The 26084-nt window shown below is 43.0% G+C and overlaps 2 protein-coding genes across 7 annotated transcripts in view; one reads left to right on the top strand and one right to left on the bottom strand.

Annotated features, from left to right (window-relative positions):
- CLVS1 (clavesin 1) overlaps positions 1–6653 on the top strand; it is a 124504-nt gene extending 117851 nt beyond the window's left edge. For all 3 annotated transcript variants that reach the window (XM_016162540.2, XM_036232833.1, XM_016162539.2), the window contains one exon: positions 6423–6653. In XM_016162540.2, the coding sequence (XP_016018026.2) occupies positions 6423–6510 (88 nt within the window). In that variant the 3' untranslated portion in view covers positions 6511–6653. The remainder of the gene's footprint in view (positions 1–6422) is intronic.
- An 848-nt stretch (positions 6654–7501) lies between these two features.
- ASPH (aspartate beta-hydroxylase) overlaps positions 7502–26084 on the bottom strand; it is a 176807-nt gene continuing 158224 nt past the window's right edge. For all 4 annotated transcript variants that reach the window (XM_036232830.1, XM_036232831.1, XM_036232829.1 and 1 more), the window contains 4 exons: positions 24876–25011; positions 21457–21548; positions 20952–21085; positions 7502–10414 (listed from right to left, as the gene is read on the bottom strand). In XM_036232830.1, coding sequence (XP_036088723.1) covers positions 10264–10414; positions 20952–21085; positions 21457–21548; positions 24876–25011 — 513 coding nt within the window. In that variant the 3' untranslated portion in view covers positions 7502–10263. The remainder of the gene's footprint in view (positions 10415–20951; positions 21086–21456; positions 21549–24875; positions 25012–26084) is intronic.

Genomic DNA, 26084 nt, shown 5'->3' with positions numbered 1-26084 from the left:
GACATGGATGACAAGGAGAGGCACTCAACCCTGGGCCTAGTACACTTCCATCAGCTCACATCTTTGAGGCCCTTGCAATGAACAGCCAAAAGCATTTGTAGTCATGACATAAAGCTAACGTTAAATTTGTTCTACGTTTAGAAAGAACATATTTTTTTCCTCCAAGTTGTTTGAATTTCTTCCTAAAGTGTTCTCATATTATTTATTCAATTAGAGATTTTTAAAAGTATATGTTCACCTTCATCTAAATGATCACAAATTAGTGGAGTCTGAACTAATGAAGTTTCCTTCTAGTTAGAATTCAAGCAACAGCAGTGACACTCAGAAAACAAGTCTCATGTCCCGTGGGGTTTGTGCATGTCAGTGTGAGGATTAAATAGGTTAATGTGTCAAAAGAGCTTAGAACAGTGACTGTTGGCAGTGACGGATAATGATGTCGCTGAGGCGCTTTAAGGTGACTGGATTTCTAAGTGAGGGTTAGTGTGTCATTGCTCTGAGCTCAGCCACAAGCACGATGGAATAAATGGGGCTCGAGACCAACACAGTCCAACAGAAACATAGGGTGAGCCGCATATGTGACTTAAAGTTGTCTTGTAGCCACATTATGAAAGTAAAAAAAAAAAAGACACCATATGAAATTAATTTTAATGTTTTATTTAATGCAATGTATTAGAAGTTGTAATTTCAATATATAATATTGAAAAGTATTAATGAGATATTTTGCAGTCTTTTTCTTTTTCTTTTTTTTTTTTAAATCTAGTTTATGCGTTTACAGCCTGTCTCAGTTCAGACTGGCCCGATGTTAAGCCCTCAGTAGTCACGTGTGGTTAGGGCTCCGTGTTGGACAGTACTGCTCTTGTCCTGTTCACGTGTGAGCTCCACAAAAGCAACCTGCTGCCATCCTTCTGAAGCTGCATGTGCTTCTCTTGGCTGTTCTTGTTGTTTTAAGATTGAGTCGTCCATGCCCGAGCTCAGCAGTTAAATATAACTACGTTATACACTTAAATTTGAGTTATAGCACACATAAGCGAAAGCCGAGTATTTGGCTCACTCTAAAAATAGTTCACTTAGGAAGTAATAGAATATTTTTCTTTGTTTTCTTTATATTTCCAGTTTGATAAATAGTGGTCTCTAGAGAATGAATGGGTAGGGTCTGATTCAAAAGAGGGTTCGACTGAGTCACTTTGAAGCTCACAGCTCTGGCTTTCCTCCTGTGACTCTTGGGGATTGCCTGGGATTGGAGGCAGAGTGCTTGGCCCTGGCCTGGGGTCTGCATCGCTCAAGCCAGGCGATGGCAGGTCATCAGTAAGAAGAATATGTGGTGACAGCTGTCGAGATAAGGTAGCTAAATAAAGTTTTGGAAATAAACCTCTGACTGAGAACAGGACTCTCAGGCCAGTTGCAAGCCTAAGCAGAATGCACTAGCTCATGGTGAATGTTCTCTGGTTTCTTCTTGTTTTCCCTGGAATCTACTTGCCTTTGGAATCAGTAAAAATTAAACCGTGGCTATAGATCTTTGATGATATGAAGTGGGGAAAAGTTCCAAATTTTGGAAAGGACAAGGGGAAAGGAGAAGAAAGAAAGGGAAAGAGAATGACAGAGAAGGGAGAGAGGGAGGGAGGGAGGGGGAAAGGTGGGAGAAAGGGGAAGAGAGACAGAGACAAAGAGAACAAAACGTGGCTATCTCGGCTGGAGTGGAGGCTTTGTTAGGGTGGTCTGCCAGCCACCAGATAATCATGGCGGAAATAGCTCGAATGACTCCCCTGCCTGCCCTTGGGATTAAGCTGGCTTTCAGTGTGGGAAAGAGGACCTAAGAGAAAAGTCTGAAATGTTTATTTTAGCAGAAGTGTTAAGCTTCTTGTGAGAAGGCAAAGCCCCTGAACGGGGGAGATTATCACCAAGAGATATCTGGGCAACAGCCTCAAGGCAAGTGGCTCCTCCGTGGTTAACACACTAAATACACAATTCCTGAGCTCTCTGTTTACAAGTGGTGGAGACATTTTTATCAGTGAGCAGCCGAACAGTCTTCCCAGAGGTTGCTTTCACTCAGCTAAATAGACTGAGGGCAAGATTTAAGGAGGTCGTTCTTCTTGGCTTTATTTATTTGTACTAGATTTTTATAAAAGTGACATTTGCTTTATGCTTTTCCAGTATAGTTCGAATACTTCACAATATAGTGGTACTTATATATAATGTTCATTGTGTGACCAGGTAAATGAAATTGTGTCTTGCTGAAAGTAGAGAGGGTACGGTCATCCTCTCCATCAGGGGAGATGCAGACAACGAAAATTGTTTGGTTCCGCATCTCAGTCAGTCCCTCAGCCTTGCTCAGCTGTTACCTGCCACTCACCCGAGACAGTTTAGGCTGAGATAAGAGGGCCTGCATTCCGTGTCTCTGCTGTCACTACATTCTCTGAAAGAAATCACTAGATTCAAATTGACCCCAAGTGGAGGCGTCACCTTGATGCAGAACAGGGCAGATTTTCCTGAGTGGCCCTGCACTGAGAGAGAAAGGATTTTTGACTGAAGGCAGGAAAGAATTTAAGTGCAAGGCAGAGTCAGAGTCAAAAGGAAAGTTTATTAGAAAAAGGGTAACGCTCCACAGACAGAGTGAGGTCTCCTCTCAGAGGCAGAGAGTGAGAGAGACTGAGGAGACTCAGAGGGGTAGAGAGAGAAAAAGACAGTGAGAGGGACTCCACTTGTTGGGGGATGCCATTTACATATCCTTCTTAGTTTCTATGAATTGCAGTTTTAAGACTTTGTTTACCCATTTCCTTTGATGGTGTGGACATACGGTGTGAAACGTAAGAATATGTAGTGTGAAAGGCCTGCTGGCAATTCCTAGCTTTTGATCTATAGGTTCCTCATGGTTTTAGTCAGAGGGAAAGACTGATTTAATTTTGTGGAGGGCAGCCACTTAAGGACTCTGTTTTCCCTCCACGGTGTGGGGAGATGGTTTGTTAGCAGTCCCAGCAGAAATCTTCCTTCTTTCTGCACATTTCTCATGTTCTGGCCATCAGCATACTACGTGTCTGAACACAGCTTGAATTAACATTTACTTTTCTCGTCTCCTCCCTGCATTAACCTGAACAGGACTAGGAATGATGTCACTGTGTGAATGATAGCTTTTCCCTTCCTTCCTCTCCTTCCAGAGTTAATGCTTCCCCTCCTCTAAACAGCTTCTCCTCGGTTCCTGTCATAGTAACCTGTTTGTGGGTCTATGGCTGGGTAACTGACGCAATATTTCCATAAAAGAATCAAGGTTTCTGAACACCGGCATATTGCAAGAAATGCTCAGAAATATTTCTGACCATGAGTAAGTATAAATAAATGACTTTGAAAATTCAGTAGTTGAGAACCTGTCGATTTTTTTTTTCTAGTGGCTCCCAAAATAGGGTCAGGGTAGTTTAAAAACAAATCCAATACTCACTAAAACCACAATGATTTGGATGGTTAACAAATTTCAAGATCCAAAAGGATGGAGATAGGATGAACATAAAAGCCAAATTGAAAAGGATGAAATTGAATACTCAACCATGCACCTTCGAGATGGGAGAGTGAGCAGTGGTTTCATAGCAGCATGTGTAAATATAGCTGAAATGTCCCTCGGCTGTGTTATGAGTGCCAGAAAGGCAGAGGCAATTTTAGGCACATTTTCTGTGCTTCATCAGAAGCATACGAAAAAAAAAAAAAAAAAAAAGGAAGCAATAATTTCATTTTATCTTGAGGTGATGCCCTGTGGGCAACCAGTTGAAGAGATGCAGGAGAGGGCCAGAGTGGTCAGTTTTAGGAACTTTAGCACAGTGGAGTCTGATGAGCCTTGGTGAGGGCAGGGAGAGGACTGGAGTGCACAAGAAAGATATTGAAGTGTTTTGTGGACCAGGCGGATTATACGTACTCTGGTGGCTCCAGAAGACAGAAATGGTATGTAGATGTTACAAAAAGACAGGTTTTAGTTTAATGTAAGGAAAAACTTTCTAGCAGACTTGCCCCTCTAGGGACGTGGAGGAGTGGATTTCTCAAGTTGGATTTATACAGGAAGAGGTCCTACTAAATACTTCTTACTGGGTTAATCTAGATAAAGGTCCCTTTCGACTCTGTGACTGTGGTCCACTTGATGTGTTGTGAAAAAAAGCCAAGTTACACAAAAGCAGAGAAATGCAGCGTAAGGTCTATAAGGTAGAGTGGCCATCACTGTCCTCTATTTTCACCAGGGCCTGTGGGCAGGGCAGTTAGGCAGCTGTCCGAGGTGCTGGAGGCAGGTCTTTGCGTGGGCCGTTGTGTTCCTCTGGTTTTCCTCATATTTGTTTGTGTTTGTTTTGTTTCCTGGGTTTTCGGCTTTCTCGTTCCTTATATAAATCTATTAACACATTAACATTCCCCCAACAACAGGACCTTAATTAGAGAGAAATGATAGAAAATGTGTAAAAGAGCTGAGCTAAGTTACTACCTGGGGCTTCCTCTGCCTCGAGAAGTAAATGAGTCCATTTCACCTCCACGGTTAGGCGTGGCACCTAAAGTTGGACCATTTGATTGGATTGACACTTAGAGTAGAAACCCATTGTTCTGAGACAACCGTATGGATTTGCCTCTTTGCCTCTTTGTTTTCTGCAATACATGCATATCCTGTAGATAAGAATCTTAGGCTAAAAATTATTTTTACAGTGAGGTGGAAAGAACACTAAATATTTCAGCTAAACGGCTCTGCAGCTTCAGGTACATCCAGAAATGTGAGGGTGATAGACCTGTCCCGTTCTCCACTCTCTATTTGTGTCATGTTTCCTATGCTCCTGGATTTTTTTTTTTTTTTTTGGTCCCTTAGTTATTTCCCCACATATAAAATGAAAACAGTAATAGCACCATTCCTTAGGGTTCTGAAAACAAGTTAATACATTTAAATAACTTATAATACATCACAAATATTAGTGTTACATATTGTTTGGGGCCCTTGAGACCACCATCAGGTTTGATAATTTGTGGAAGGATGCACAGGACCCAGAAAAGTTGCTATTCTCACAGTTATGATTTGTTACAGCAAAAGAATACAGATTAAAATCAGTACAGGAAAAGGGTGCATTAGGTGGAGTCCTGGGGCACTGGGCCAGCTGCGAGCTGCCAGCTGTCCTCCCAGTGGAGTCACACAAACAGAGCTTGCTTCTCCCAGCAATGATGTGTGACATGTGCAAAGTGTCACCAGCCAGTGAAACTCACCCATGCCTTGGTGTCCAGGGTTTTTATTCGGGGGGTGGGGTGTGTGTGTGTGGGGTGATGTAGGGCAGAGGGGTGAGCCGATTAGGCATGAAGACTTAGCTACTAGTCTTCAGCTCCTCTACTTCCCCTTCCCCCAACAAGAGGTCCAACTGATATGAACTGATGCAGCCCAAATCCAAGTCACACAAAAACATGCAGTCAGTATAAATCACACTATTAGCATACTATATGACGTGGCCCAAGTCTCAAGTATACATAGACACTTTTATCGGGCAGGATACCCCAAGGGTTTAGAGGAGCCAGCAAGGGAGGGTCCTGAGACCTTCAGAATCGAAAGGGCCTGGGCAGCTCAGGTTGTACATTTTGTTTGCTTATTTTAACAATATAGTTTGACTTTTTTTAAAAAAATGTTTTGAGTAGTTTTTTAGTAGATGAACATTTATTGAATGTCTTTCGTGTGCATAGCTCTAACAACTTTCTCTTTATAAACTGAAAAATAATTTTGGTTTCAATCCATGTTATAAATTTAGGAAAGAAATGGTTGTTATACCAACATGAAAGGACACAGCAGAAGCTAGAGATTACTACTATTATCACAATAATGGTAACGGAGTGCTCCATAACTATTAAGTACAATTACGTGTCAAATCCTTTATGTATGTTTTTAGTTGGAATCCTTATCAACACCTGTGGGGGGTAGGTAATAGCTCAATTTTACAGGCGAGGGAATAAAAGTCCAGAAATTTTTAAGAACTCCTCAGCCAGGAAGAGGTAGGGTCCAAATTTACCATCTGACTGAAGAGTTCATGGTCTTAACATCATTCATGATCATTTTCTATGACCTTGAGAAACACAAGGCCTAAAAAGTATTTTGAAACACAAAAAATTCAACAAAATTTATTTGACTTTACACATCTCAAGGGCCACAGAATGTTCAGACACAGGGGCAGGGTAGTAGCTAAAACACGTGTTCATCGGTAGATGAGATTTCTGCCAAGGAGATTCAAGATGCCTCTCCCCATAAAAACAGGGTATGAAGGACACTAAAGCAAGGAAAACAGGGCTACAAAGGGGGAGAAATTATGTGGTTATTTCGAGTGCGTTGATTAATAAGGGGAGCGTAACATCTGAATGCCCTCCAAGGTTCCAAAGTCGCTGCCACCATGAATCGTTTGTAATCGTGTCTTTTTCCTTCTGTTCCTTGTTATTAGATCTCAGTCAGTGGTAGAAGCTGGGACCCTGAAACACGAGGAGAAGGGCGAGAACGAGAACACTCAGCCACTCCTGGCTCTGGACTGAACCCCGAGTCACTCCACGCTCCTGCACGTCGCCGGCCTGCAGTGGCGTCAGCCACCTGGGAAGCAGGGGCGCACCGACTCACACAGCCACGTGCATCCGGCTTGACGCAAGACCCTTCACTCGCGCCACCCAGCAATGACTGTCACCAGCCACTGGTTGGAGCAGCCAAAGTGGAACAAAGACTTGAAATGCTTTTTTGTTTTTTCCTTCTTCAGCAAGGGGATTGGAGGATGAAGCAAGGCAGTTATGAAGCCAGGCAGGATTCTCCTCCCCCCATAATTACGGTATTCAATGAATTGAAGAGAAAAACTATATCTGATCCACACACTGCATTAGGACAAAGATTTTTCTGAGGCATCACAGTTTTTGCAGTTTAAAATTAAGTGCTTTTCCAAGTAGATACATCAGAATTAAACTGTGCGGCAGACACGATTGTCAAGTTTAATGTAGTGCAAAGCCCTGGGACAACAGTATCTCCAGTCATTTCCATTTTTACTGAATTATTTTCTTTGACCTCATCACCAGCATCAAATTGTTCAGCCTAAGAGCATGTTCTCGGAGGTCAGCTATTTGCAGAGTTTGCTTATTTTGACATCCTGCAAAAATGAGTTTAATGTCACATCTTTTGTCAGGCCAGCAGCTGATTATCATGAGCTGACTGTAAAAGAAAGGCACACAATTTGAAACGATTATTTCATCTTAGCAATGTGACTTCCCACAGGCTATCTGCGTCTGCAGATGGGGTGGGGGGTCCCATTGGAAACCCATGTCAGTGACTGATGAATCCACTTAAGTGGCCTCGCATGGGTCACTACAGCAAAGAAAAGTGCTACTGAAGCATTTAACCCCCCACCCTCCTGCAGCCAGTTAGAGGTGCAGAGAAAGGGCTTGGCTGTTGCTGCGTGGGTAGGTATCCAGTCATGGAAGAAGATTCTTAAAGGATGCTTAAATATGCGAGTATGGAAAATAAGAGAAGACTGGGAACGCGGGATGAAATGCCAAAGACCGTTTTATTTCTTTGTCTATTCTCCTTAGAAATGGAGCCCCCCACTATCCATTCAAAGGAAATTAGGTAAAAATAAAGATATCGTAGCAGATGATATCCTTACTTGTGCCATGTTTCCCAAAACCAGTTGTATGTTTTGATGTATCTCTTATTCTCTCAGCCTTGCGCATGACATGGGCATTCATTAGTATGACCAGCTGGTGCTCAATGTCAAATAACAATATTTTAGTTGAAAATGGGTAGTAAAATACGACTGTACATTTTAAGGATTTGGAAGGGTTAAGTTAGCCAAAAAAATTTAAAGGAAAGAGGTGATTCGACTGGCCATAAATCACTCCAATGGATATTATTACTAATCTTAACCATTTATTACATCTCTTTCTCAATGGATCTAGTGTTCTAATTTTTTTTTTTCTACTGGTAGAGAATAATAACAAGTAATTTTTGTATTCCAGCCTTGAAATAATATTGAAATAGAATTTAAAATATTTGTAAACCAACTGCGTCACAGTATTAAAAAATCAATGCATTTTGTGTAGACATTTCAAATAATGAAATAACACTGAAACAATTCTACCAATGCAGTGACTGAAACATTTTTCTTATATACCATGACATAGGGAAGAAAGATGAAGAATTAAAATGAATTAGAATACCCATTTTATTACTTGGGTTTATAAGACAGTTGTGGAATCTGAGTATTTAACATGCTATTGGAGGCTATCAATGCCAACCTTTTGCAACAGTAATAATGATTCTGGCTTTTCAATTGGAAATATTTAGAATACTCCTGTAGTGACCTGATTTTAAATACCATATCATAATTACTAAGAGCTAGTTTTTACTCTATTCCATAATTTCATTACATGAATGTAAGATGATGGTACAAAAGTGACAACCTATACTTTCAATATCTTGATGTGTATGAACATACGAGAACCAAATTCGATACGTAACATGAATGTTACTACATGAGCAATGGATTGTATTGTCCTTTGTCAGTCATTTCCTTTGTTCAATAAAAACTGAAGGACACAGATACCTTTTTTTATTTTTCAAGAGTTTGCTTTTTTTCTGGACTTTGGTAATTAATTTTGATATTTTTCCTCACATACTTCATCAATTTTACTGAGACTTTTGAATATTGGCAAAAGAGAAGGGAACACAAAAAGTATTTTTGCAAACTCTTCTCCTAGAAGCTAATGTGCTTAAGGACAAGCAAAAGAGGTCCATTTAAATTTTAAAGAACTTCTTCTTCTTTTTTTTTTTATAATGAGATAAAGAAAGCATCCTCCTTTGACCTTAAATGGAAAAGAAAGCACAGTGCTTTTAATTCGGTAAAGTATGTGTCAAGTTTTCATCATTTTTGTTCATACTGGCTTAAAATTCAGTGCGCAAATAACATTACATTCTTACAACTAACATTTCTGATTAGCTTTAATTTAGAAAACAAAATTTAATGCATTAATAATATTCCAAATTAATGACCTGGCCATCTTTGGAAAGAGTAGGCAAGATCATTTTTCGACTGTTATTTCTATGCTGTGGATAATATTAAAGCTAAACTATGGATAATAATTACAATATTTCAGAGTGATGTCTAAATGGCAAAGGTTTCTCAAGCCAGGGAGCTGGAAGTGTCTTGCAAACTCTTTCAAACGGGAAAGCAATCTCAGCATCCTACACTCAGGACAAAAAATCCTGGCATTTTGGGTCTTCCCCTCTGCCATCCTTCATATTTTTACAAAATTGTGATGGGAATCCTTTCAAAGACTCCATTACTCATGTGGATCCACAGCAGGCAAAGATGCTCTGGATTCCGACCCTGTCAGCACAGAGACTAGGGGCCAGACATTCTACCTACCAGATCCCAAGAGGAAACTTTTACTTACAGAAATTTTACTTTTTCTTCCCAAGACTTAATCCTTGGCATTTAAAAATTTTTCATGTAGCATTTTTATAACTCAATATAAAATGATTCCGTGTCCCTTTTTCGTGTAAATCTTCCTCTTAGAAATGGTCATTTCGACAGTCTCTCCCCCATTCACATAGCAAGGACAGAAATTAAGACACTGGCTTTCAATGAAGAAAGCGAATAGACTCAACGGGTAGGGAACAGTTCAGTTCACAGAGACTGGCATAATTACGTCTTTCTTCTTTGTGTATGAAAATAAAATTGCTTTTTTTTTCATGAGTGCATTGGACTAAAAATAATTAAAGAGGGAAGTCTGAGTTCATGAGCAAAGTTACCATTAAACAGCTAGAAGTAAAGCATTTACACAGCTTGTCATTACAATTAACAACAACAACAAAAAATAGTGGTATGTGACGACAAAATCATCTAGCTACTCTAGAAAAATATAATTGCATAGAAAAATTACAAGCCAAAGCAATCTATTCACAGTTTCTACATATATTCTCACTGTATGTACACCAATTTAGCCTGTTCTTAATGGAAAAAAATATCTTTGGCTGGCAAGGTAGAAGCTATCTTGTATTCACTTGAAATCCAGACACCAGATTGGTACTGTCATGGGACGAAATACAGCAGGGTATTTCCTAAGTGAATTGCAGTGAGGCAAATATTCCCTTTAGTGTCTTCTAACCCTAAGAGGAGGTTTAGAAATTTTCAGGCAGCAAATCAAGGGCATTAAGGGCCTTGGTGTTTGAACTCCTAGCCCCACACCCAAGGAGACAGAACCAGAAAGGCGGCCTCTCTTCAGTGTGTCCTGAGCCCGCATGACATGCTAAATTGCAGGAAGGCTACGTCTCTGCTGGGGTGTCAGCTCTGGGTGCCACACATCCACAATGAATATCAGCCGGAAAGACGTGGCGTCCTGCCACACCTCGTGCTCAAAGGAGTCGTCGAAGATGAGCACCTTGCCTTCTTCCCATGTCCTGGAAGAGAAGAACATGCATTCTTATGATTCTGATGCCTGAGGATGGACTCACGTCTGTGCGCAGAAAGGCACCATCAGGATAACCCACGTGGTGTGACCAGGTAACTGGACCGCCAGGCCAGGATTTCTCCTTCCCTAGGTGACTAAGAAAGGACTTTAGGATTCAATTTTCAATGCTCGGCATGGAAGATGTACAAAGGGCAGGAGACTGGTGGTCAGGGCATACTTATTCTTGATAGAAACCTAGGCAAAGCTTGTTCCATTGGGCAAGCATTCAGGAGACACAGATAGACTCAAAGAAATGACAGCGTATGTATGCATCACCATGCAAAACTTAAAATCTTGAAAAGAAAGGCAAAGCTAAGAAAAAAGAAAATGACAAGAAAAAAGAAGTGAAACGATCCACAGCTCCTACAGTGTGGTGGTCATTTTCTAGGTCTTAGCGTCGTCCGTGGGATCGCGTGATGTTAATCGTGCCACTGACAAGCCTACAATTTGGGCAGGAGGTAAGGGGAGAATGTGCTATAAAAGGGCGAGCAGTCCACGCACGTCCACAGCAGCATGACTCACAGCAGCGAAAGGTGGAAGCCACCCAAGTGACCACAGACGGCTGAATGAATAAGCAAAACATGATATACGCACACAGTGAAATACGACTCGGCCTTAAAAAACAAGAGAATTGTCACACATGCTATGACACGGATGAATCTTTAGGACATTATGCTACGTGAAATAAACCAATCACAAAAGGACAACTATTGTATGATTCCACTTATCTGCCATATTTAGAGAGATCAAATTCTCATAGATGGAAAGAATGTTGCTGACCTGTTGTTCGGCGGGTATGGAGTTTTAGTTTTGCAAAATGAAAAGAGTTCTGTAGGTGGTGATGGGAGCAGAATGTGGCTGGACATAATGTCTCAAGCTACACATTTAAAAATAATTAAGATAAAAAATTTTATGTTATGTGTACGTTACTGTAAGTAAGTAAGTAAAAAAAGGGAAAGGCAAAGGGGAGTGTGTTGTAGATGAGAAATGGGGAGAGAAGCCACATGGCATGGTGAAAATGTCACGGATTTCGAAGGGCAGCGGATTTCACTCTCTTGGCCACCACTGACGAGCAGGTGACCCGGGGAGAGTTGCTCCGCGTGTTTGAGCCTTTATAGCGTCACTGGCGTAGTTGTGAGGGTTAACAGATGCTTGGCACGTAGCGGATATCCAATTAGTGGTAGAGAGAATAAAACGGAAGAAGAAACATGTAAAAATAGAGAAAAGGTAAAAGATAGAGGTGACGATGTTGGGAAGTGGCATAATGTCACCAGAAATGACCTGGGCATCAGTCCCCAGGATTTAGCCTTCATTTGAAAGAACTGAAGTCTTCCAAGGGCAGGAGATACAGAAATATTTGAGAGAATCTCTGAAATATACTTTGTGCTGCAATGACAAGTGATTCGCAGTATTTTTTTTTTTCAAGACAGAGAATGTAGAACCTACTTAAAATACTGGAAGCAATTAAAATAACTAACTAGAAAGTTCTAAGTTGCACAAAATAACCTTTTCCCCCCTAGATTCTGATAGGTATAAGATAGCCAAATATTTAGAAATGCTTTATGGGAGAAAAATCTCGAATATTCCATTTATTAATTTAAATTCCTTGTACACTGGGACAAACTTTCATCTCAGGAACACACTGGCTCATTTACGGAACATCAGTTCCTGTGAGGATGGAACTTAAGTTTCCACTGGTTTGTGGCTTTTCAGATATTTTAAGTCAAATTTGGACTATTATAAACCATTGATTAAACAATTTTTTTTTTTTTACATGAAAAATCTAAGAGGTATTCCAAAGGGTTGGATTCCTTTAGGGCCATAAAACTCATGGGGAAGTGTTTCCTGTTTGACTTCCATTTGCCCATTTTCTTTAATACATTTCCCCAGAAAACAGCAAAGATATTCACTTACTGACTACAGATTCTTAAACGTAGATTCCCTTTCGAATACTTAAAAAATGGTGTATTTCAAACTCCTATCAGAGCTCGGTGGCGACAAGAGTAACTTTAATCAACTTAAGAGGGGAAAATAAGGGGGCAGCCCAAGTGATGCACAGACCGAAACGAGTTGGGGTTAATGGGAGATGTACCACCTGCCTGGGAGAAGATGAGGGTTTCCACAACAGAAAGAGACAGGGCACAAGGATGTCAAAGGTCCTTGGCTCTCTTCCGAATAAGAAACAAGACTCTCACTGCAATGCAAAGACAGTTTTCAGGCCACTTGCTTTGTGAGCAAAGCTCTCCCAAAAATGATTACGTTATACTCAAGTGACGACATGGGAAGAGCTTTGGGAGAAAAGACCTCCAGAGAAGCCTTTGAAGGCTGTCTTCCCGAAGGCGCTCACACAGCCTTTCTCAAGGGTTCAGAAGAGCAGGGCTGGAGGTGGGGAGCTGCACCCCGTCCCTGGACGGCCACCTCGGCTCACTTCTAGAGTTTCTCACCATTATGAGAAGGATGCCTCCTCTCCCTGGTTTGCAAAAAGATACAACAATATCTGGCCACAAGACACAGCAATATATATAATTCCTCTATTTCTCTATTAAGGAGAGTGATAGACTATTGTCAGCACATAGCTAATAACTACACTTTTGTCGTAGAATTCCCATAAATATTAATAATGCTGAGTAATGATACTAGGTGCTTATAGAGTCTCCCACCTAAAAACTTCATAGATCTTATCCCAGTGACCTTCGCTAAAATGTTCTCAGGTAGGCAAATGACACGGTTCTAATTTTGCAGAACAGAAATCACATGGAAGCAAGTTCAGATGTCTGCAGTGGTACTGTGATTCTGCGGAAGGAGCCGAAAACCACTAGACTTGCTTTGTTTCAGCCCAGGCTTTTAGATCATGGTACTAGGGGATGTTCTTAGTGCCTGCAGATGCTGTGCTGAGGCGGTCTGTATGGTATTTAAACGGGCTGAGTGGATATAAGAAAGGGTCACAGCACCACTTCTCTTCTCTCTCCTCCTGATATATATAGACCGAAATACACATACACCCCTTTCTATTTACCTAGCATCTATCCATCCATCCATCCATCCACCCATCCATCTATCTTTTTTCTATCGTCTATCTATCTAATCTATCCATCTGGACAAAGCATTTTTTGGAAGCTAGTACACCTGTGTTCTTGTTCTGACTGCCGCTAACTAGCCACATGGCTGTGACAAAGCACTTCACCCGGGGGCCTCGGTTTCTCCGGTTGCGCAATGATAGAGTCGGAAAAGATGGTCTCCAAGGCTCCTTTCAGCACCAAAATCCTCTTAATTCTCTGAGCCAAGCTGTTGGTTAGGGCTTCAGTCTTCATGTTATGTTTCACAGGATATATTTGACAAGCTTTCATCTGAGAAATGGGTACGGCATTTGCCATTTTGCTTAATGTCGAAGTATTAGTTTCAGTAAAAGGTGGCTGACTTCACAGAGCATCTCCTTGAATCTGCTCCATACGCAGGCACCCCAGTTCCTCTCGCCACCCCCCGTGGGGACAGCCGCTCCGCAGGCTGCCGCTGGGCTTCTCTCCTCTCCCAGCGGGTCTGGGATCCAGACTCGGCCCTGCTGTCCACCCCGTGCTGCCTCTTTCTGGAGCTTCTGACTTTCTCCTCTTTGTCACCTTGGAGCAGAGAGCTCTGCAGCACAGCTGAGAAAGCCAAAACAGGAGGATGAGGAGAGGGAGGAGGGAGAGGAAAGCTGCCCCTCCCCCCTCCCTCCACATCTCTATTCCAGGGTGGGGCATGGAGAGGAAAAGCAGAAATGGGGGGAGGTTGCTATCAGCCGTTCTCCTGAGCCCTCCTCGCCCCATGGTCCATATCGGTGCCATTCCTCCACCAGCCCTGGCCCCACCAACCGTGCTCCTCTTTTTAACTCCTTAAAGCTCCCCCTACCCCGTTTGGCCCTGTCAGAGTGTATACTCCAGGTTACAGGAAACACCTTCAATGTGGCAGAGGGGCTTGCTCTTACTCCTTGGAATGTGAGGGACAGTCATCAGACAAGAGGACAATAAAAGCTCAAATATACTGAGCACTACATGGTACTGTGCAGATACAGTTCTCAGTGCATTTAGATGGATGACCCTAGTCCTCAAAATCACATACAGACACACTCTTATTCTTCTCTTTTGACAGATGAGGAAATCGAGGCTTAGAGAGGCTACGCAAATTGTCAAAAGTTGCACTTAATGTGAGGGAAAGCCAGGATTTGAGGCCAGGTCACGTGACTTCGGTGCTCTTAATTTGCTTTTATGAAGAGGCATAATGTTAAAATCTTAAGTAAAAACTCAAGATATATTTCCACAGAAACATTATTATAGTCCCTGATTCCAGAGCCCAATTAATAAATATCCTGAGTGAAAAGCTTCTGGGGGCTGGCCATCATTTAATATTTCCATGGGAAAATGGATTCCAATTCGTCAACTCCTCTACCATCGGTTCAATGAACAAATGTTTGCACACAATTCATCTGCAATGTGAAAACTGCCGTTCCCTGTGGAGACACAGGTATGTATCTATCCTTATAAACAGCCCTAAACACACCTTGCTAATCAGAACAGGGGGTAAAACTTGACTGACATTTTTAATTCACCAAATTACTCAAGGGAAAGAAAAGAGAGGACAAAATGTTCCTATTCGATAACAACCCTTCAGGAAATATATCCAGCTAAAAATGCCATTTTTGTCCTACGATCCCAGATGGGCAGAACAGTAACTTGTAAATAGGGTCACATTACAATCTGGATGGAAGATGCATGTATTTTGGGATTTATGATTTCAGGGAAACTAGCAAAAAAAAGGGGGAGGGTAGAAGAAGGGGCAAAAAAAATTTGATTCTAAGTGATTTGATTAATTCACAGTGATTAGAAAAATTTTAAGGCTTAACTTTATCTTCTTGGACACTTCATGAAAACAAAACAAATATCTATAAGCATTATGAATAATGGAGACTAAAAGAATTAGGTCTCTCTTTTACTGTTAAATTTTAGCACACTTTCCATATAATCTTCCTAATCAGAAACTTCAGACATTAATGAAAAAAAAAATATGTTCTAAAATACTTGAGGTGTGCAGGAAGAGACCATTATCTCTAAAGCAAAGTAGAGTGGAATTAAATGACTCATTGCTAATTCATTTCTTCAGTCTGTCACTGACAGTAATGGTGACACATGCTTTCCTGGCTACATATCGGCCTTGTCCAACATTTCAGGCTGGTCATTTCCAGGTAAAAATGCTGAGTCTCCGGGACAGCACACGGTCACTCTTCTTTCCCTTAGCATGGTTCTAGAATGTCCTGGAGGTCCTCTTGGAGACTCGGAAGCAAGCATTTTGCTCTGGGATCATTCGAAGCTCACACAGTGCGGCCGATCCACGAGGTGACAATGCCCACTTGCTGGCTGTAGTGGTATGTTTATCTACTGCTTCGGGTTCATTCAGCTCTGGTTCAAGACTGCTAATGAGGCTCGTCCTGCAGACCACAAAGCCTGGCCTGTCAGGGGTGACACAAACAAACAAGTCTGGAAATGGGGGCTCCCCAGCTGCTCTCTCCATGTTGTCTTCAACGAGAGCCAGCATTCACGGTGATCACCTTGTAAGTTCAGCAGGATCCTGATTTTGTGAACAGCAACAAGAAAATCCAAAGCACCAAACCTCTACACAGTGAGGCTTTGGGGTTGAGGCTCAGAGCACTGACTTCCAAGCCAGACTGCCCAAGACCAAACCCGGGTTCCACGATCGTAGTGGGCCGAGTGGTGGCCTCCGCCAAAAAGTGTCTGCCTGGAGCCTGGGAATGTGACCGCATTTGGAAAAGGGGTCTTTGCAGTTGATACTCAGATAAAAATCTTAGATGAGATCGTCTTGGACTAGATGGAGCCCTAAATCCACACACGAATGTCTTTAAAAGGAACGTGAAGGAGGGAAGAGACGGGAGAAGTTGAGGTGATGACGGCGGCAGAGACTGGAGCGACGCGTCTGCGAGCCAAGGCCCGAGGAGCAGCGAGGGACGCCAGCGGCCACCGGAGCCCAGGAGGAGGGCGGATGCGCCCTCCCTCACAGCCTCGAGGGGAAGCCAGCTCCGCCGATGCCCGGTGTCAGACTTCTGACCTCCAAACTATGAGAATAAAGGTCTGTTGTTTCAAGTAAGGTTCGTAGTAATTTGTTGTGATGGTCTCCAGAAACTAACGCGAACATCGTTACATACTGAGGAAGCTGAGCTTGGGGAAGTTACTTAGCATCGCGGTGTCCGTGGCTATAAAATGAGATTTTAATAATCCCATAGGATAGTTGGGAGGAATAATGAGTTAATGTTCATGGTGTGTTTTGAACTGTGCTTTCCCCATGGTAAACATGGTATATTTTATTATTGTTCTTGATCACCTCCAGGAATACACAAGTATGGGTAGTGAGAAGTATCTGGGCAATATCTCTGAGTACCAAGATCAATATTTGCTTTTATTATTGTGCTTCTTAGGCGCCTCGTTAGCGCAGTAGATAGCGCATTAGTCTCATTTTATTGTGCTTCTCTGTGTTTTACAAATTATGTACAAGGGATGTGCATCTGTCTTGAAATCAGAAAGCATTTATTAATTTTAAATGATCATCTTATTTATAGTGATAAAAGGCTGCATACCTGCAAGCTCAGATAAATGAAACTGTGCTGTGTTTGGTAGGGATGGAGTATTTAAACACGCTCAACACACACGCTAGCAGGAATCGTGTAGTGCTAGAGAAACGGCAATGTGATTAATCCCCGAGAATGACCATGCACAAACTGCTACAAGTAACCGACTCTTGTGGAAGTTGAGAAGCTCTGAAAAATCACTTCCGGTCGCCCGGCACGAGGAAGCCCGATTTCTTGATATATGTACTTCTCTTTCCATACTAATAAGTACTTTTGCAATAACAGCACGTGACATCCAGATTTCATATTCCAGCCTTTCTGTCCTCAGAGTTCATAAACTGTTTGCTCTACCGATGTCTATTTTCCCTAGAAGTGTTACACAGCAGTCTAATTTAATCGACCCATTTCTCTTTATGAAAGACATTCCCAACCACCCTTGAGTTCAGGATTATCAAGGATGAGACTGTAACACAACACAGAGCAAGGACAACAGGAAGGACATGGAGGATGCTGAGCAGCGATCAGAATGAAGCCGAAAGGCACCGATGCCGACCAGCTCTTCAGGGACACGAGAACGTGAAGCGTTTCAACCTCTACGGACTCGCCTCCCTGGCCCAACAATATGTAGGTGGGGGGCAAGTACTTTCCAATAATCACTGTGCCAAATACACCACCCGCAAATGACTGTTATCGGCAGGTACTAACCGTCACGGCGGAAACGGAGGAGCTGCCAAGTTCATGTTCTCATTCAAGATCACCCACCCTCCAAGTGAGTTGCGGGATGGCGGCTATGGCGTCCCTGTTTCTGGTAGGTGAAGACAGCTAACCTAATCGTGTTCCGAACTCAAGGGCTGGCACTTGTTTCCTTTGCCAAGCATGGCAGCCAGGTGTTTGCTGGGAGCCCAGGCGGGGAATCACCTGCAGGTGTGGATTCGGGTCTCCCACGGTCGCTTCTGCATTTCGAACGCTCCTCGGCTTCTTGTTTAGGTTCTGGCAGGCCCCCTCCTCCCCCACGTGACTGTCACACCTGTTCTTTCAACCTGGGCTTCTCTCCACCTCAGGCCTCTGATGATCAGGATCAGCCCCGTCCAGCTCCCTCTCCCTGCCTGTTCCTAAGTGGATTTCTGTTTATTTTTATCTAGTGATTCCCCCTCGAAATATCTACAAGCAGACCAGATAGGAGATTTTTAAAAATAAATAGAGGGCGGGGGGAAGGAGGGAAGAAGAAACAGAGAGAGCAAACAAGTCTGAAACCCTAACGTAGTACTTAGAAGTGAGGCCTGGTACTCCTCCCCACCTTTCCTGCCTCATGGCTCCTGTCTGGTCTCCAAGGATTTGGCCTTGTTAATCTCTGCCTTCCGCAGAACCACCCCGTCTCCTCTCTGTATTTCCAGGGTCCCCCACCATGTCCCCTCCCCTCTTCCCATTGGCAGAAAGACCCTGCAGACCCAAACTGGGTTCTCAAAGGTTCGACGCATTCCATTCCGTCCTGGAAGAAATCCCTCCGTGTCCGGCCTTTGCTGGTTCCTCCTCCCAGCCCTCCCGGCTCTGCCCCCCGCGGTCCTGTCGCTTTGGTTCCCCTTTCCCTGTCGGCCTTATAACTGTGCACGTCGTGTTCGTGGATTCTCGAGCTTCCCCCAGAACCTCCTGCTAAGTCTGCCTCTCAGCCTCTATGTCTAGACTCGACTTCCCTCCTGAGCTCCAGGCCTCTACACCCAGCCGATTCTTCACTATTTCCGTGATTGTGTTCCAAGAGCAGCTTAAGTAAATGTATACCAACGCCAAACTCATTATCCAGCCCCTGAAGTTGCCTCATGCCTCCCAAGTTCTTAGTATTTGCTAAAACATCAACGCCATCTTACTGACCAAAACGGGCACGGCCAAGCCGTCTTGGACTTCCCCCTTCCTTGAACCACATACGCTCGAAAGTCATTTGTATAGATCTTGATAATATATCCGACGCCTGCTCTTTACCCTCCCGTTCCTTCCAGCATCCCAATGCCAGCTCTCCTTGGGTGAGCCACTGTGACAGGTGTTCGTCTGTTACTTATTCGGCTCATCTCCTCCATCTCCCCTCACTCATGGCTTCCAGAATAACTTCTTACAAAGTGCTGATCCCACCATGTATTGTATAACAAAGGTCTAATCCCGTTAGTCTGGTATCAAAGCCTTCTATTATTTAGCTTCTAATCCATCCTTTAACTGTCCAAGTTTATTTTATATGTACTGTTTAAATATTTAAACAAGGAAGCTATTAGACTGAAGAGGCCCCGATGTGTTGGTAGCCCACGTACACAAACGAAAACCTAAGCCAGAGTCGAAGTGCTCAAATCTGAGAAAGTGAAACCTGAGGACGACCAATCAGAAACAGCCAACCATGCTTTCCCAAATAAGGCGACCCTTGTGCTATAACCAGTCAAATAACTCCTTTGCTTTGCTTCAGCATCTTCTTTATAAAATCCTTGCCCCTAGGTCCTGTCGGTGGAGCGCTCCCGTCTTTGGTTTGATGCTGCCAAAAAAGCTCCTGAAAATTATAATGTGCATCAGTTCACCTTTTGACGGTATCCTATGTCCTTGGTTGCTGAAATCACTCACTATTCCTCGTCTGTGGCGTCATTTTTGGCTTCTGTGCCTCTGCGGATGCTGTTCTTTCAGCATCTGCAAAGGGGACGCCCTCCTCTCCTAGCTTTCAAAGTCCAAATCTTCCTTGTCTTTAAAAATCACCACTGTCAAGATTCTCGGCCTCAGCAACAAACGAACTACGTGCCCGCGGACCCATCTGCAGCATCCTTATCTGTGCCTCCCCTATGACTCATGACGCCCTGGCCTGGGTTACTTCCCAGATGAGCCACGGGTGGGAGGCCCACCCCTGATTCATCTCCGAATCTCCCACAGCACTCGGCACTGCTGTGCCCTGCCCAGGAGGGGATGAATCTGCCAACAGCAAGCGAATGACTGTGCACTCCTGAACACCCGTCTCCACCAGCCCTCCGTTAAGGGGCATGAGAAATGCAGAGGAAGACAACAGCGTGGTTTCTGCTCTCCAGGAGCTCACAGCCCAGTCACGGCAATTAGGCTGATACACACGAATGAAAAAAAGAACGGGATTGCTGAGAATCTACACTACACACACTTAAGAAGTCAGAAGAGAGATTGCTCTTGATGCAACTAAACTGGTTTACTTTGGCTGGGTGAAAAGAGGGGCATTCTAGGTGCAGGGAGTAATACGATTAGACCAGGAAAAGGCACGGGGTGAAGCAGCCCTCACATCCGCCATGTCTCTACTCACGCTAGGCTACATGTCCTGCAGGGATTATTTCATTCGATCCACACAATGATCCTGCAAAGCAGAGAGTATCATTGCCAATTCGATAAGCAAGGAGGCTGAGGCTCCAGGGGATTGAGCAACTGGCTAAGGTGATCCAGGATTAGGTGGCTGAGCTAAAGACAGTCAACTTCCACAGCACTATGTTGGTTCCTCTAGAGCAAAATGTAAATATCACCGGGTTTCTTCAGAAAGGGGACTCTGTGTTTTGCTAATAACTCAAGTGGTGTGGAGTCGGTACAGGCTGGCTGTCTCTGAGTGCAACTATACCCCTCCAGAAAGAAGCATGAAGGCTCATCAACCAGATGCAAGCACCCTGGGGAAATCATCGCTACAGAAGGCAGCCCTGGACCTGGGGAGTAGCTCCAGACCGACAGAAAAGACAAAGAGAAGGGACAGAGACTAAAGAGTCCGGATTAACATCACCCACCCCAGTCTGCTTCAGTTACGAAGAAAGGGAAAGAATCCAAGGGAACAGAACTTGGCTGTGACAATGACAAACAGCCTTCCTCAGAGGTGATGGATAAGGAAGACAACGTGGGAGAAACATACTTGGTCTCGTTGGCGCATCGGATCCTGCAGCCTTCCTTGGGAATCACCAGGCCCAGGTGCAGTCGGAGCCGGCAGTTCGTCGGCCCCGTGTGCGGCCACACGTGAGTTCCTGGGTGCATGACGGAATATTTGATCTGTGCAGAAAATACATAACACATCGTTCTTCCACTTATCAAGGTGTGGGGGAACTGCTAAATTAAAGTGACAGTACAAAATTACTGTCAATTTGGATTAGAGCCTTTTGTAAGGCTCAGAATTAATATTCTCGTCTTATCTTTGAGAAGGAACTAAAAATAAGTACTCCCAAATTCCACAAAGCTATACACTCTGAACATTTTCCACCCTCAATTCTGACATCAACCATGTAAAATTGTTTCATTAAAAGAGAGTGAAAAGAGAGGCACTCGTGGGGCAAAGGAAATGACGGTTTCTCTGTAAAAGGCAGCATTCCCTTGACGCTAATAGGCAATTGTATTCCCCCCAGAATGAAAAGCACCCTTGGTACCTGTCCCCTTCTGCATCCTGTTGTCTCAGGGAACTTATCTAGTAAAGAACAGGTTTTAGGAACTCCTTTACAGGCGTTGTCATTTTTTCTTCCTAGAACAATGAACGATAAAACCATTGTTAGAAACGAATCACAGGAAAGCTTTAGCCCGCCCCGTTTTGACCAGAGGTGACCTATATCATCATCCTCACTGTAGGAAAGAGAAGGCTGGGTACGCACAAGGCGACTGTGTGTCTTGCTCCAATAGATAGCGCCTGGCAGGACAAGGACTAAAATTCCCCACTCAACGGTGGCCTATTGACTAAGGATGTCTGATGGACAAGGCACGGGTTGAATACTTACTTTTCCCCTGCAACAGGCAGAATCATGGGCCCCTCCCAAGGATGCTCATATCGCAAGCCCAGAAACTTATGAATATGTTATGCCACATGGTGAAGGGAAATAAGGGTTGCAGATGACACTGAGATTTCTAAACAGCAGCCCTTAAAATAAGGAGATTATCCTGGATTAACTGGATGGGTCCAGTGCAAGCACAGGGTCCTTACGAAATGTGGCCAAGGGAGGCAGAAGAGTCAGTGTCGGAGTGATACGGAATGAGAAAGACCTGACTGGCCAGGGCTGGCTTTGAAGATGGAAAGGGACTATAAGCCAACGAATGTGTGTGTGTGTATGGGGCGGGGAGGGGGGGACTCAAGGAGCTGGAGTCTCCACAGGAATGCAGCCCTGATGACACTTTTCTAGCCCAGCGAGACCCCCTGTAGACTTCTGACCTTCAGATTGTGACAATAATAAATTTGCGTCATTATAAGCCACTAAGTTTTTGGTAATTTTTACAGTGGCCACAGTAAACTAATATACCCACTATGGAAGGACAAATAGCTTTTATTTCTAATCTAAAAATGCATTTCTAAACATTATATTTAACTGGAATTTAATGTATCTTTCAATGTACAGATCAGCCTTTACATGTTGATAAAGAACAGGATTTAAATGAAGGGGAGGTCATCTTTGGAGATGACGTTTTTCATGAGGGTTAGGAACACAGATTCAGGGACATAGTCTTACGCATCTTCATTGTCTACAAAATCGTGTTCGTTTCTTAGGGAAGATGTACTCGGGAATGTACACAGCATCATTTGCTCTCATGGAGGAGGAAAACAATGGATTTTTTAAAAGATAGAAACAGCTTCATTCCCTATTCAAGATTCCTACAAGAGACTGCTACATTTAGAGCTGAGTTTAATTTTCTTTAACAAGTGTTAGTTGTGTCCTAAAATAATCATGTACTGAGGATGAGAGTCACAAGAAATGCAACTTAGAGGTATTCTCCTCGAATGGGTCTCAATACTTTGAAAACAGCTTCTATATCTACATTAGCTTTTTCAAACTAAACTTTTGGCCTCTTGAGTAAAATGTTAGTTGCTATTTTTAGTTATCAATGGGGTACCTACCATGAGTTGAATGATAAATGTCAGTTTGAATAAATAGATTTCTAGGTAAGTATCATAAAGCATTTTTAAGCCCTAGCTTTCCATGCCTTCCCATATATAAGATCTGGGGACAGCCTGGCAAGACTCTCCAAGTCTGGGTTCTGTGCTGTTTAGGCAGCGGTTACGTGAAGGATGGTGGCTTAAGGAGCTCCCAGAGGTGGCTGCACTTCCCGCAGGCACACTGGTGAGGGCTGAGCACATGCCCCTTGGAGAACAGGTGTATCTGTCTTACCAGAATGATAGGTAATGAATGGGTAACTTAATGGATGTGTCACTAAAATTGCCACTCAGTCAGGACTGGATTACCTGGCCATTTAGACACATAAATATCTTTCTACTCTGTAAACGCAGATTCCCTGCAGAGAAAGAAGCTGTGAAGTAGATGGATATTTCGTGAACTGCCATTGTTTTAACCACTCACACGTGGCTGTGAGGGCAAGCTGCAACGACAGTTCCATGGTGCTCGAGATGCAAAAGTTCTAGAGATTGTTTGCATGACTATGTGAATATACTTAACACTGCTGAATGTACTCTTAAAAGTGGTTACACGGTGAATTAAGGTTATGTGCATTTTGCCACAGTTAAAAGTTTTTTTAAAAAATAAGCAAACAACTTGAAGTCAAAATGTTGCCTTCAACCAAAATGTTTCTATTACTTTCTTCTTTGCTTAATACTCTCATATACTCTATAATTCTTTGCACATTTCAACTTTATTAAAGCACCTATTTTTAGCAGAGACTCTGGTTTCTGGAAATTACCTGGGTTAATAATAGCTATTTGCATGCTATTCTAAAGCATCATTCTAGGAAGCCCAATAACTTCTATGAAGCATAAGGATGTTAACGGAACTGAGGCATCAGATGAACTGGTCAATGCTTAAGGCCAATACAATTGACTCGTTTTAGTGAAATGTCAATAGATAAAATGAGCATACGGTTCACATATTGACCTTATTGCTCCATTTCAAAAAATCTTGCTGGCAAAAAGCTGACCGAATCATTTGAAATCATGTGATCTCTTCTGATGGACATTTCCTTGAAAATCTCACTAGAGTAGCTCTTTCTCTTATGTGTAAACCATTCTGGAAGCACAACTGAGATAAACGACTGTGTTTATTTGTCCTCGAACGTAAACCGACTCCTTATCACCCTCTCAATTTACTCTGCGTAGCTCAGGTTGTGCAACACGTGCTGTTTAGTCCTCAGAATGGATTGACTTTCATACAGCTATTGTTAATCCAGGTTAGCCTGACTTTTCAAGAAGAGAAGTGGAAAGAGTTTTAAAGTTAAAATTCAATGCTCCCGATCTTAAGGATAGATTGATGTATGAATTCATTGAACGCGCACACATACCGGAGCTCTGTTTATGTGTCGGGGCCTGAGTTCAGCTCAAGAACACGAGGCTGACTGTGAAGCATGCCCTAGTCTCAAAGAGCTCAGGTGCCAGTTATTACTGTCTTGTCAGTCTGGCGTGTTATCGTCTCTAATAACTCTTTCTCGTGGTAACGTCATTTTGGCATGCAATGTCACCTCCATTTCATAGGAGCAATGAGCCTCAGGGAAGCTGCTTTTGAAGGCACTGATGAGCACACAGCAGACTCCGCAGGTATATGCCTACACAGCACGGATACTCTTTGTAACTTATCGTTTAATAGGAAAGACCAGGAAAATCAAAATACTAGCATATATATTTATCCAAACACACGTGCGTATACACACACATACGCACATATCTTTACATGTACGTGCACATACATAAGTGTTCATATGTCATTTTACAAAAACAATGAACAAATTTTAACGATCTAGGTTTTTCTGAGCAGTCTCCTGTAAGTCGGGGAATCCTAGCTCTGGGAAGTGTCACCAGACTCATGTCCCCCTTCCCATAAACTACTGGCTGCAGAGAACAATCTAGAAGTCAGGGGCTCACCTTGCTGCCACAGTGTAAACTGGCTCCAGTCACCCTTCTCCCTAAGGTTTTCGTCTTCAGGTAGGAAGAGGCCTTTGGCTTTATCCATCACTGAAAGGCCTTCATCGCGGATCAACTTCCAGTTTCTTTCTAAGGTCTAGAGGGAAGACGCTGGTTTTATTGGACTGAAAATACATCTGGTAGAACCTCTTATAATGACCCCTGGCTTTTTGTTTGTCTGATTAAGAAAACAATGACACTTTTACTCTCATCCAACTGCTTATTTCAATTTCCTCTGAGACTTCTTGTCAAGGATGTAACCCATCTCCATACCCCTTCCCACCCCCCCAAAAATTCAAATGCCTTTGCAGCATAAACATTTGAATAATTCTTAAGAACCTCAGAGAATGATATCCTCCATAATTTGTTTTTAGGTTTGCCTAAAGGTTGTTGTTTTTTTTTTTTTAAAGTCCAAGAGTTAACGAGTATCGATCTCGCTGAGCATACTGCCTCGTGCACTAACACAGGTGCCATGTGATACTCTAGCATCCAAACTGAAGTACAAATCACGTCCTTAATTCGCCTTTTAACAGAGAGTCTTCATAAAGATGTCATTCAACATGGTAAATATTAAATTCCAAAGACATCAGGAACATTTGATGGATCATAAAATGAATAGCAAAACAAAGCAAATAAATGCCCTAGTTTAGAATTCAGCCAAATAAAAGTGTTTCCTCGACTTCTCAGTTATGAAGGTGCATTAGGCCCTGATCGAAATGGGCTGACACCCAGCAGAGGCGTGGAGTGGCCGGGCTGGTGCTGGTAGATGTGGCGGCAGGAGGAGCAGAGATGAGCTCGCTCTCCCCAGGATTCCTCACTATCACACTGTGATGTTCCCCGGGCGAGGCCGCGGATGGCAATGGGGCAGGAGCAGCATGGGGAAAGCAGGCCAGTGCGAGATTCCCAAGGCGCCAACTGAGAGGAATTACCATTAGGAGAAAAGCATGCAACTGCTTTCCTACTGTATGAAACAGACTAAGTCGTACAGATGAGCCAAGATTTTGAAATGTTAATAACTTCAAACATTTCTGTGTTAAATGGGAAGTGGATGGAACAGTTGAGTATCTGGGTACATGAATAGAGAGGAACGCAGAAGCTGATTTCAATAAGAATCAAGAACAGGGAACTAATAAGTTAGAAAGATTTTGACACACGAAAAAATAAAAGAAT

Source organism: Rousettus aegyptiacus, unplaced genomic scaffold (genome assembly GCF_014176215.1).
Source record: "Rousettus aegyptiacus isolate mRouAeg1 unplaced genomic scaffold, mRouAeg1.p scaffold_m13_p_15, whole genome shotgun sequence".
Lineage (NCBI taxonomy): Eukaryota > Metazoa > Chordata > Mammalia > Chiroptera > Pteropodidae > Rousettus > Rousettus aegyptiacus.
Note: the sequence above shows the minus strand (reverse complement) of the source record. Positions and strands in the feature narration are given on the sequence as shown.